Genomic DNA, 11928 nt, shown 5'->3' with positions numbered 1-11928 from the left:
AAATCGGTACTCCTTCAGCGGCGTCCCACTGGGCTCAGGACCTCAGCCCCTGGAGCTCTGCTTCAATTTTTGAATTTTCCCACCAGCGGTTTGGAGGGCCAAGCCCCCAGGCCCTGCTGGTCCAGGAGGACGGACAGCTGCTGGCGAGCCTCCTGGTAGGGCCCAGCCTACGGCGGGGGGGGGCAGGTGAGAGGGGGTGCTTGCTGGGAGTGTGGGAAAGAGGGCTGCGGGGGTGGGAAGGTGCTGACCTTGGCTGCCTCGTAGGTCTGCAAGGCCAGCAGGTGGGACTTCCCAAGGGCATGGGCAGCCTGGCGGAAGGCCCGGAGAAAGGCAGCCTTGCAGAGGCGGGAGGGAGGCCCGGGGGCAGTACTGGGAAGGACAGAAAGGGGCCCAACATCAGGGGAGGGCAAAGGAGGCCCGAGCCAACAGGCCCGCGCCACCCTCTCACACCACCTCCACCCTGACCATCTGGGGTGGGGGGTCACATTGCTGGTAAGAGGCTAGTGGCCAGATGCATCTTCTTTCCCCACAGGCAAGGGGACGGGGACCACCCCCCGGGTTGTCAGACCCCCCTCCAGCCAGCCCCTAGGCCCTTCTCACTCGGCCTTCACACGCCCCGTGGCCACATCCACCACCTCGATGTCAGGGTCCCCCAGGCTCCAGTTGAGGCTCAGGTCCTGGCAGGTGTTGGGAGTGAGGTTGGAGGGGGCCACCGAGGGCCCTGCAAAGAGGTGCAGCGTGGTCCGGGTGTAGGGGGCGGGCAGGCCTGGCCCCACGAGCCTGTCGAGGCTGGGCCGGGTGTGGATGGCCCGGCTCAGGGTCGGGGGGTCGTGGCAGGTGTCGGCTGTGGGGCGCAGGACAAGGTCTGAGTCTCTGTGCCCCCACCTCCCCGCCTCACGGCCCGCCCCTGCCCTCCTGCCCTGCGGGGCTCACCCAGGACCAGGCTGGTGGAGTAAGCGGGGGCAGGAAGTGGGCCAGTAGGGCCCCCCCCAGCCCCAGGACGGCCCAGCGTGCCAGCTTGTCGCTTGCTGAGAGGCAGCCCACGTGGGTGTCGCGGAGCGCGGGGGCCACGTAGCACACGGGCTTCAGCTCCCCCTGGATGTGGGCCTGCAGGCGGAGGGGCGGGCCGTGCAGGAGGCTGCCCTCCAAGGACGGAGGGAGGCTGTGGAGGACCGGGGCGGGGGGTCAGGGCCCCTCTCCCAGGCCCATGTGGCGCTCCCGGGTGCGGCCCCCCCAGGCTCTCCTTCGCCTGGTACCCCACATACTAGATATCGTAGGCAGCTCCCTTGGGGGTGTTGCTAACGTAGAGGTGCAGGAAGATCCGGGGCTTGAGGGCGAAGGGGGGTCCAGGCCCCGGCTTGGGGGCCAGCACGGACTTCTCCTTGCCCGTGGGGCCCCCCTGCGTGGCCAGCAGGAGCTGCCGGAACAAGAACCTGGGGGCGGTGGAGTGGCAGCTGGGGTGGTCCTGTCTCCCCAGGGCGGGCTGGGCAGAGGGCCCCCCTCCACCCCTCACCTCAGCAGGGCCCGGCGGGCCACCACCAGCCCGTGACAGTCGTGGAGCTGCCGGCCCGAGAAGTCCAGCCACCCAGTGCAGCTGCCACCACCGGTGCCCAGCGCCACCAGCTGGTAGGTCTCCTTGGCGTGGCCCCTGGCACCCGGGACCTCTGCGGGGAAGGGGGCAGAGAAGACCGGCCTGAAGCAGGGCGCCCAAGGGCCTTCCCGGGGAGGCAGGGGCAGGGCTGCCCTACCTCGCTCCAGGATGACCGCGGCCACGGTTCCCTTGCAGGCCCGGTACGGCGAGCTGGCGTCCACCAGGCGGTCGAAGCCCGCGCTGACCACGGCCGCGCAGCGCTGCTCGTGGGTCACAATGTTCTCTGCAGGGGAGGGAGGGGGCAGAGGCGGCTTCACAGGCCATGCCCTCCCACGCTGGGGGGGGGGGGGGTCACTGGGGTCTCACCTACCTATGCTCAGAGGAGCGAGAGGAGGCTGGTTGGGGGTCTTTGGGGGCTCTGGAAGAGAGACAAAGGGTGGGCTGTCGTGGGTGCTGGGGACTGCCCTCCCATCCTCCATCCTTCAGGAATCCAAGAGGTCCCACTAGTGAGCGGTGTGTGTCAGGGGTGGAGGTGGGGGGCTCGGGTTATCCTCCAGAAGCCAAAAGTCCCTCAGCTGCCCCCAGCAGTCCCTGGGCCCAGGGTGGTTGGGCTTCAAAGGACGTTAGGGCAGGGGTCTGCTCACGTCTCCACCCCCAGCTCCCTGCAGGCCGGGTCCTGGTGCCCGGATGGTCTCTGCAGCAACTCACCCCAGGCACACGTGTGTTCCCGCCCCCTCCACGCCCTGGGTTACCTGCCCCTGCGGCTGGGCCCTCCAGCTGACGCCGGATGTAGTGGAGGGCAGAGAGAGCCGCCTGCTGCTTGGCCTCCAGCTTACTGTTGGCGGTGCCTGGGGGGCAGACCACCCCATCCAGCTCCACGGACACAGAGAAGGGCGAGCAGGGATCTGGGGAAGGAGAAGCTGAGAAGTGGTACCGTGCGCTTCATCCTTGTCCCGGGCGCTTCCTAGCAGGACCACGACACCTGCCAGCAAGGATGACCAGAATGACGGGCAGACAGCCTGCTGAGCTCTGTCCATGCCCGCTCACAGATCCACACCAGCCCCTCTGAAATAGGTCTCTGTGACCCCATTGTACAGAGGGGGACAATGGGGGCAGGTGGACAGCGACCCCAGGTGCTGTCAGGACCTAGATCCAGGGCTGCACTGTCTCCAGGAGGAAGGTCCCGTCCCCTCTCAGACACACTGCTCTATTTCTTCTCTACATGAAGCTCGTCTTCCACACATGACCACTCCAGGTGTTACTTAGGACACAATAGAGACAGATGAAAATCCTAGAACAGGGATCAGTTGGTCAAAGGGCATATATTTATTTCTATTCACAGTATTTGCTGTTACCTGCTGCTAAATTGTCTCCTAAAAGGGCTGTCTATTCCTTTTGAAGAGAACCCGAATTTCAGTACCCCTCCCTAGCGTGGAGATTCACCTACTGTAAAAGAGCAACAAGAATGCCAGTTAGGGAGACTTCCCTGGCCGTCCGGTGGTTAAGAATCTGCCTTCCAATGCAGGGGAGGTGGGTTCAATCCCTAGTCAGGGAAGTAAGATCCCACATGCCTTGGGGAAACTACTGAGCCACGGCTACTGAGCCCACCGGCCACAAAAGACCCCACATGTGTCAATGAAGACCCCGCGTACTACAACTAAGACTCAAGGCAGCCAAATAGATATTTACAAAAGAATGCCAGCTGGGAGATGCAGAAGGAAGGGTGGCATCAGGACTCTCTGGCAGCCAGTGCGGTAATAACCAGCTCTGGCCACAATCATCAAAGGATGCTACAACCATGGGGGGGATGCAGTTCTAGGGAATAGGATGCTCACACCACCTCAAGATGCCCTGCTTGGATGACTGATGACACACCCGGAGGGAAGTGAAGGCACCTTGATCAGGCCCCCCGAGCTGACACCCCAAGGGTAGAGTAAGATCTCAGGCCCCCTGGCAGGATGCACGCCACAGACACGAGGTTGCCACAGATGCCTCCGCTGGTTATGCATCACTTGAACCCAATCCTGAGGAAACAGACAAACCCAAACGGACAACTTTCTACAGAATAACCAGACCTTATCCTTCAAAATCATCACTGTCCTGAAGCCAAAGACAGCCTGAGCAACTGTTTCAGATAAAAAGAGGTTAAACAGGCTGATGTAATAAATCGTGCTGGATTGGAAAAAAAAATGCCCATCACTGTGACAAGTAGCAAAATTTGAACATGGTAACTAAGTAATGGTATTATATCAATAGGCTTCCCCGATAGCTCAGCTGGTAAAGAATCTGCCTGCAATGCAGGAGACCCTGGTTCTATTCCTGGGCCAGAAAGATCCGCTGGAGAAGGGATAGGCTACCCACTCCAGCATTACTGGGCTTCCCTTGTGGCTCAGGTGGTGAAGAATCCACTTGCAATGCGGGAGACCTGGATTCAATCCCTGGGTTGGGAAGATCCCCTGGAGAAAGGCTACCTACTCCAGTATTCTGGCCTGGAGAATTCCATGGACTGTATAGTGCATAGCGTCACTTGTTAAGTTTCCAGAATTTGATCCTTGTGCTGCAATTATATAATACTATACCCTTGATCTTAGAAAATACATGTTGAAATGTTTAAGGGGTAATTAAGCCTTCAGATTGTTCAAAACAAATTAATGTGGATATTTATATATAAATATATATATAGAGAGAGAAATACAAAATATGACAAATGTTAACTGGAGAATCTGGGTGAAGAGTTTATGGGAGCTCTTTTATACTATTCTTTGAAAATTTACCAAAATGAAGAATAGAAATGACAAAAAATGCCTACCCACGTCGACAGTGGAAAGAGGGACCTTAGGCGGAAGGGAGTGGCAATATTACTCAGTGGTTCGACTCAGGCTCTGAAACCAGACTGCCCCCTGGCAGCTTCAGCCTCTCTGGCCTCAGTCTTTCCATCTGTAAAGCGGTGGTAATGGTATCTGCCTTTCTTGAGGAATACTTGTGAGGACTCAATGAGTTAATGTGTCTGCAGACCTTCAAATAACACTTGGTCTGTCCCCCAGAACTCATGAATGTTAGCTGTCACCACTGGTATTGAATTGATTTCCTCCTTTTTTTTTTAGTTGCAGCATGCGAAGTCTTAATTATAGCATGTGGGATCTAGTTTCCCAACCAGGGATCAAATCCGGGCCCCCGGCAAGGGAGCTCAGAGTCTCAGTCACTGGACCACAAGGGAAGTCCCTATTTTCTGTATTCTTGATGCTCTGGCAGTTGGGGGTTTAATTCTGGAGAAACCATCCCTCCCAGGACTAGCTAATTCCTCGACATAGCAAACCACTTCTCTGCGAGCTCACTCTTTCATATAAAACCCAACCAATCCAGAGCTCACGCCCCAACCACAGAACTCTCTGACAAGCCAACATTCCCCATGCCCTAAATCACCCCTGAGGCCAGGTACTAGGCAGCTAGGAACCACCCCATAACCCCTAAACTTATCCAGTGTCTTGCTTTCATCAATCCTAATCTCACTCTGCATAGGTACCCTGCTCCAACCATTCTTTCCCAAGAAAACCCAGTTAATGCCCTGGGCTGTGCCTGCCCCCCTCCTTTTCCTCCTGGCCACCCCATCCTTTCCTGCACAGCCCTGCATGGCCATCTGTGCCTCCTGTTTCTAGGAATCCATACTTGCCCCTTCGTGACAAGCACTCTCACGTCTGCTGTCTTAACATACCTGATTAAAACAAATCCCAGGTAGATTTTTTTTTTAAATACATTATCTCGTTTTGAGTTGTTCAGTTTGAGGTTCTCCTAGGAAGTTTTACAAATGCTCCCAAAAGTTCTTAGAAGCAGGGAATGTGCTGGCTGAAAGTTGGGAATCTGAATCTAGGAGGGACCTGGTGATTGATCTTGGTGGTTTCAGGAGGAGGCCTGTAACCATTACACCTGTATACAGTGTTGCCATCATTAAACTGTATCTGATAACCTCTTTGAGTTGGGGTGGGCTGGCCCTCACTTAGGCACCTCCTCTCCAACGCTGGCATGGCAACTGTAATTGTATATAATGGACTTCAAAAAAGCCTGCTGAAAGGCTGGGTAGCTTGAGGCAGGTCCTTTAACCAACCTGAGCTTCAGATTTGGCCCCCTTCACCTGCTAGTTAGAAATCTGGGGTACCTGGTGCCCCTGGCACCATGCTGCTCACAACAGGCCTACCTCGGGCCCCAGGCTCAGGCCCAACTCAGTCTTCCTGGCTTCATTTGAGAACAGCCCAGGGCATGCTGCCATCCCAGCCCCCTGGGCCTCACCTGCTGTTTGGCTTTCTCGAAATATCAGGGAGACACCCAGATTGGCCGCGTACTGAGTAAGTGAGGCCACGGCCTGGCCCAGTGGCGGGTCTTTGAGCTGCAGGCCCCGATGTCTGGTCATCTTCGGGAAGTCCCCGGCGGGCCCTGCGGGTGGTACAGCGACCTTCAGGGACCTCCCCATCCTTCTTGTGCCCAGCCGCCCCCAGCTCCCCGATCCCTGCCCGCACCCAGGTCTCACCATCCCCAGCCGCCGCCGAGGCCTGGAGCTGCCCGCCCGGTTCATCATTCTCTGCGTTGGGGGCGGGCGCAGGCTCTTGGCCCAGACTGGCCGAGGGCTTCCAGGGGCTGGACCCTGGGCTTATCTGCAGTGATGCTGCCAGACGGGGCTTCCTGCGGACACTGTCATCAGTGCCCAGAGCTGCGCTGGCCTGTGAAGCCATGGCTGGACTCGAGGGCTGGAGGGGACAGTGGGCACGTTCTGGCGCCACCCGCGCCCTTTTACACGCCAGAGCGAGCGCCCACGTGGGGAGAACGTGGTACAACTGTCGGCGCATGGTGAGCTCCGCCTCCCACCTCACTCGTAGCCAATGAGAGCCCATAAAACTGTAGCAGGACAGTATGCCCAGCCAATGGGAAGGCCAGTCTCCCAGGCAGCCAGAGCCTGGATGTGGACTAAGTGGCCACCTGGCCAACCACCTTACTACAAGGGCGGGGCTCCGGGTGTAAGCTGAGGGTGGAAGACAGGGCCCTCCTATCATGTTCTTCTCTGCGCTTGCTTGCGTGGTATTCGGGAAACAAAGACCAGGGGAGGAGTCTGGGGACCCAAGTTCAGCACCTCACCCCTGCTGCCGTCCAAGGATGCCCTGCACTCCCCATTTTGCCAGCCTGCCCTCCCCAGCTGCTTAAGCAGCTGAGTCTAGAGGAGGATGGGAGGTGCTCATTCTGTAAGTGATGGTGTTTTCATTTGTAGCAGCCTCACAGACTCTTTCAGATCAGTCGCTCAGTCGTGTCCGACTCTTTGCGACCCCATGAATCGCAGCACGCCAGGCCTCCCTGTCCATTACCAACTCCCGGAGTTCACTGAGACTCACGTCCATCGAGTCAGCGATGCCATCCAGCCATCTCATCCTCTGTCGTCCCCTTCTCCTCCTGCCCCCAATCTCTCCCAGCATCAGAGTCTTTTCCAATGAGTCAACTCTTCGCATGAGGTGGCCAAAGTACTAGGGCCTACATTTAAAATCTGTTCACCTTAAGCCTTCCTGAAGCCAACTGTAAGTGTTCCACGTGGGCTCTAGCTAAAATTAGTCATTTGATATCCTGCCCTCCCCACCCCACCCCTGCTTTTTTTTTTTTCCTCAGAAGTGAATCTGGATTGGTTTGTAAAAACATGTCAAGATAGCAATTCTTAAAAATGAGGGTCTAGCGATGAAGGAGAAATAACAAAAATAAAGTTAAGGATGAAGACAATTTACATATGGCTCGCTACCATGCAACACAGTTGCTTGAAGGAGATGGAAATTTTAACAGTCTTGAGGAGCCAGTGACTGGGAAAATGTGACCAGTTACTGAGTTTATGGTCTGTAAGTTTTGTTACTGTTGCTACTGCTGCTGCTGCTTGCTACCTTCGGATCTGAACACGAGCCAGGACGGGGGCAATGTGGACACTAAAGCAATAGAGAAACAGTTGGTAGCACCTGTTAACATTTGACTTGGAAGAGCAGATGTGGAGCAATCAATCTCCCAAACGGTTCAAGGATTGCCCTCAAGAAAGACAATTCTGAGGACTTCCCTGGTGGCTCACGGTAAAGAATCTGCCTGCAATGCAGGAGTTGCAAAAGACGCAGGTACGATCCCTGGGTCAGGAAGATCCCCTGGAGGAGACCATGGCAACCCACTCCAGTATTCTCGCCTGGAGAATCCCATGGACAGAGGAGCCTGGCGGGCTTCAGTCCATGGGGTCGTAAAGAGTCGGACACGGCTGAGTGACTTCACTTTTAATTTCCTTTTACTTAATTTCCAGTGCCCGCGGCTCCGTCTGCACTCGCATTCTCCCTCCGCCCGGGAGGTGTCGCTCTGGAGCGCCCCTGAGGCCGGGCTGGGAGGCGGGACTTCCTGTCTTCCAGGAAGCATTTCCAGCCCAGCCCGGGGACGCGGTTCATCGCTTCTGTGCGGCTGTCGAGTTGAGGGCTCGAGAGCTAGGGTTCCGCTTGGGGCTCCCTCGTGGCACGAGGGTCAGGCGAGCGTCACGCTGAAGTCGGTTTCCCCGAGGAGCACGGCGCGACGGGATCACGTAAGTGCGCGCGCCGCCCCGACGGGACGGAGGGGCGGGTCCTCCTGCTCCCGTACACAGGCTCCAAACTGTGTGGCTTTGGGACGAGTCGCCCAACCTTTGCAGAGTAGGTGGTGAGCAGCCGGTGGCTCATGGAGCGGGGAGCATCAAGCCGTTGTAAAGCATCGTAGCAACAACTGTCTGGCACACAGCGCTTGGTGCGAGATGCCTGCTGTTCTTGGGTTGAAATTCTGGGGCCTCGACGTGGAGTGGAAAGAGGCGGATGGAGAGGACGTGGGCGAGTAGAGGTCTGAAGGGAAGGGCCTCCCCGAGCCCCTCTCCCATCCCCCGGCAGGCGCACCTATTGCCGTACCCGGAGTTCGTGCAGACACGAGGAAACCGGAGGTCTAAATTAGAGTCCGGGAGAGACGAGGGCGGGAAGTCGAGGCTGTCTTGTCTCCGGGCTTCTCTGAGGTCGTGGGCTCCACCAGCTCTCTCAGCCTCCCTGCGTTTGTTTGAGACTGTCTAGTTCCTTATTCTTGGATTTGTGCCTTCAGCTTTTACGTACTGATTTGAGTTCAGTTCAGTCGCTCCGTCGTGTCCGACTCTTTGCGACCCCATGGACTGCATGCAGCGCGCCAGGCTTTCCTATGCATCACGTAGTAAATAAGGCAGGCACTGGGGATAAAGTCCCTTCCCCATGGGGACTCTCAGAGCAGTTTGGAATCACATAGCTTTACCTTTAAATATCTTATCACACATCGCAATGCGTGCTCCAGAGGAGGGATGCAGGGTGATGTGGGACAGAGCTGGGGGAACCAGGAGAGGCTTCCTGACTCAAAATCTGAAGGATGGGGGCAGAGTTTATAGGTGGGTAGGAAGAGCAATGGTGTTCATTTTTAGTGGAGAGATAGTGTGAAAAGGTCCTGTGGTGAAAAGACGCATTCCCACCACTGTCCTCTCCTGTGATGGAGGAGAAAGACAGCAACAGATGCCAGGGGGTCAGAAATGAATCAGATCCAGTTCCTGTCCCAGAGAGCAGTCCCGAAGAAGAGAGAAGGCATATAAACCACAATTAGAATGAGGCTGACCTGTGCCCTGAGAAACACATTCTTTTGACAGGTTTTTTTTTTTTTTTTTAAATTATTTATTTATTTACATGACTGCACTGGGGCTTAGTTGTGGCACTCAGAATCTTTAGTTGTGGCATTCGAACTCTTAGTTGCAGCATGTGGGATCTAGTTCCTTGACCAGGAGTCGAACCTGGGCCCTCTGCATTGGGAGTGAGGTGTCTTAGACGCTGGACCACAGGGCAAGTCCCTCGTTTGAAAAGTGAAAGTGCTGGTTACTTAGTTGTGTCCAACTCTTTGTGACCCTATGGACTATAACCTGCCAGGCTCCTCTGTCCATGGAATTCTCCAGGCAAGAATACTCCAGAGGGTTGCCATTCCCTTCTCCAGGGGGTCTTCCTATGCAAGAATCAAACCTCAGTCTTCTGCATTGCAGGGAGATTCTTTACCATCTACCAACATTTACTGTGTGGTGAGCACTTTGGGAGGTGCTCAGAGTACCTGGATGTATAGAAGTTACAAAATAAATGGATACGTGCAGTGGTAGCTCTAAGGGGAAAGGTTTTGCATCGTCAGGCTCTGAGGCTGGTGCTTGCTTCTGGATGCAGGGAGAGTAGTGGTTCAGACCTGGGGTTTTGGAGCGGCCAGAGGATCGCACTATTAGCCTTGGGCAAGTTGCTCTTTCCCAGCCTGTTTCCTGACCTCCATACTAGGGGCAGGAGAATAAAACTTGTAGTACCATGTCGGCAGATGCTGGCACTCGGTAAGTGAGAACTGCTCTTATTTTTGCAGCTAATACAGGATATTATTTTATCCTTTATTAAACAAAAAGCTGCTTATTTTGTTGTTGTTGTTCACACTCTTTGTGACCCTACAGACTGCAGCACACCAGATTTCCCTGTCCGTCACTATTTTTTGGAGTTTGCTCAAGTTCATGTCCATTGAGTCAGTGATGCTATCTAACCATCTCATCCTCTGCCACCCTCTTCTCCTCCTGCCTTCAATCTTTCCCAGCTTTAGTCTTTTCCAATGAGGCGGCTCTTTGCATCAGGTGGCCAAAGTATTGCAATTTCAGCTTCAGTCCTTCCAGTGAATATTCAGGGTTGATTTCCTTTAGGATTGACTGGTTTGATCTACCTGCAGTCCAAGGGACTCTGAAGAATCTTCTCCCACACCACAGTTTGAAAGCATCAGTTCTTCAGCACTCAGGCTTCTTTTTGGTCCAACTCTCACATCCATACATGACTACTGAAAAAAACCAAACTTTGACTATATGGACCTTTGTTGGCAAAGTGATGTCTCTGCTTTTTAATACAGTCTAGGTTTGTCATAGCGTCCCTTTCCAAGGAGCAGGGATCTTTGAATTTCATGGCTGCAGTCACCAAAGCCCTTTGACATAAACATTATTATTCAATACACAGTTGGTTCCTTTTTGTTGGAAGGTACTGTACTTGACAGTGGGAAGGCAGACAACTCTGGCTCTGGGGAACTTGAGTTTGTCTTGAGAGTGTAGCCTAGAGTGTGGGGCTTGTCTTCTAGGTAGGACCTGTAAAATTATAATGTAATACGTGAGAGCGTGATGGAAGCTGACCCCCACCAGCCACCTTCTAACTTCGGCCCCCATCACTCACCCCCTAGTTCTTCCCATGGCTGCCCAGTTGCTTCTCACATACTTCCTGCCCCAGGACTCTTGCTCTTGCTGTTCATTCTGCCCAGCACCCTCTTTCCCGTAGATGGCATGTTTGTCTCTCTCATTAGGCTCTGTGTGTGCCGAACACCACCTTCATGAAGCTATGGATGCTAAAAAGCACACCCTCAGGCCCTGCCACCCTGTCCCTCCTGGCGGGTTGCTTGGTTTTGGTATAGCACCTACTATTCTTGGGCGTTCGGCAACATATTCATTTGTTCTTCGTTATCTGCTTCCCCAAAGAGATTATCCTCCTCTTAAGACACTCTTCACTCTCCCAGGAGCCCCGGAAGCCGCTGTCCAATTCAGATCTCTGAGGAAGGCCAGGGTGACGGTGGCTCCTGTTTTCAGGATGGACTTCCCCAGCTCCCTCCCACCCTCGTTGTTCATGACCGGCCCCCTTGGTCAGAGCGATGTCCCTGACCTGTCGTTCATGTGCAGCTGGAGAGACGCGCTGACCCTCCCGGCGTCCTCACCCCAAGGCTCTCAGGTGAGGATGGCAGGGAGAGCCTTGGTGGCTCGGGGTGGGGGGGGCATCGTTTGGCACCCCCATCCTAGAGGTCACACCAGTTGGCAGGAGTGCAGGGTGGGGGGCTTTGGTACAAATCTACTAAGACCCAGGCTCAACCAGAATCCCGTCCTTTGGGGACCTAGGGCGCCCTACCATGCACAGATGGTTCAGCTTCCTTCCTGGCTCCCTCTCCCCCCGCCTTCTCCTTCCTCTGTTTGTTCAATGAATACTCACTGAATAGCCCTACTGTGTGCCAGGTGCCTTATCAGGCCCTGGGGATCCAGAGTGAGTAAGTCAGATGTGCTCCCTGCCCCTGGGGAACAGTTAGGTGGAGTAGGGACTGACAAGTGAATAGGCCAGAAGATAAAATCATTTCAAAGTGTGGACATCTCTGAGCGAAACCAAAAGGATGCTGGAGCCGCACAGTGCACGGTGAGGGGGTGGGAGACCTCCGTGGGACAAGAAGGACACCTGCTCTTTCCCGGACGCCTAAGCCATCGGCTGCCACTTGGAGAC

General features: G+C 55.2%; 2 protein-coding genes across 2 annotated transcripts in view; one reads left to right on the top strand and one right to left on the bottom strand.

Moving 5' to 3' along the window:
* Positions 1 to 62: 62 nt before the first annotated feature.
* ADAD2 (adenosine deaminase domain containing 2) lies at positions 63 to 6429 on the bottom strand. The gene is given in 12 exon segments (XM_010850864.1): positions 63 to 167; positions 249 to 369; positions 601 to 844; positions 934 to 957; positions 960 to 1162; positions 1266 to 1433; positions 1514 to 1664; positions 1749 to 1874; positions 1962 to 2007; positions 2354 to 2496; positions 5876 to 6019; positions 6114 to 6429. Coding segments are annotated over 12 exon segments (1791 nt in total).
* A 1577-nt stretch (positions 6430 to 8006) lies between these two features.
* The window catches only part of TAF1C (TATA box binding protein (TBP)-associated factor, RNA polymerase I, C, 110kDa), a 9904-nt gene continuing 5982 nt past the window's right edge, over positions 8007 to 11928 (top strand). The window contains 2 exon segments of the mRNA XM_010850863.1: positions 8007 to 8165; positions 11183 to 11391. Of these exon segments, the coding sequence (XP_010849165.1) occupies positions 11254 to 11391 (138 nt within the window). The 5' untranslated portion in view covers positions 8007 to 8165; positions 11183 to 11253.

The sequence above is a fragment of the Bison bison genome, unplaced genomic scaffold (assembly GCF_000754665.1).
Source record: "Bison bison bison isolate TAMUID 2011002044 unplaced genomic scaffold, Bison_UMD1.0 scf7180017864295, whole genome shotgun sequence".
Taxonomy (NCBI): Eukaryota; Metazoa; Chordata; class Mammalia; order Artiodactyla; family Bovidae; genus Bison; species Bison bison.
Note: the sequence above shows the minus strand (reverse complement) of the source record. Positions and strands in the feature narration are given on the sequence as shown.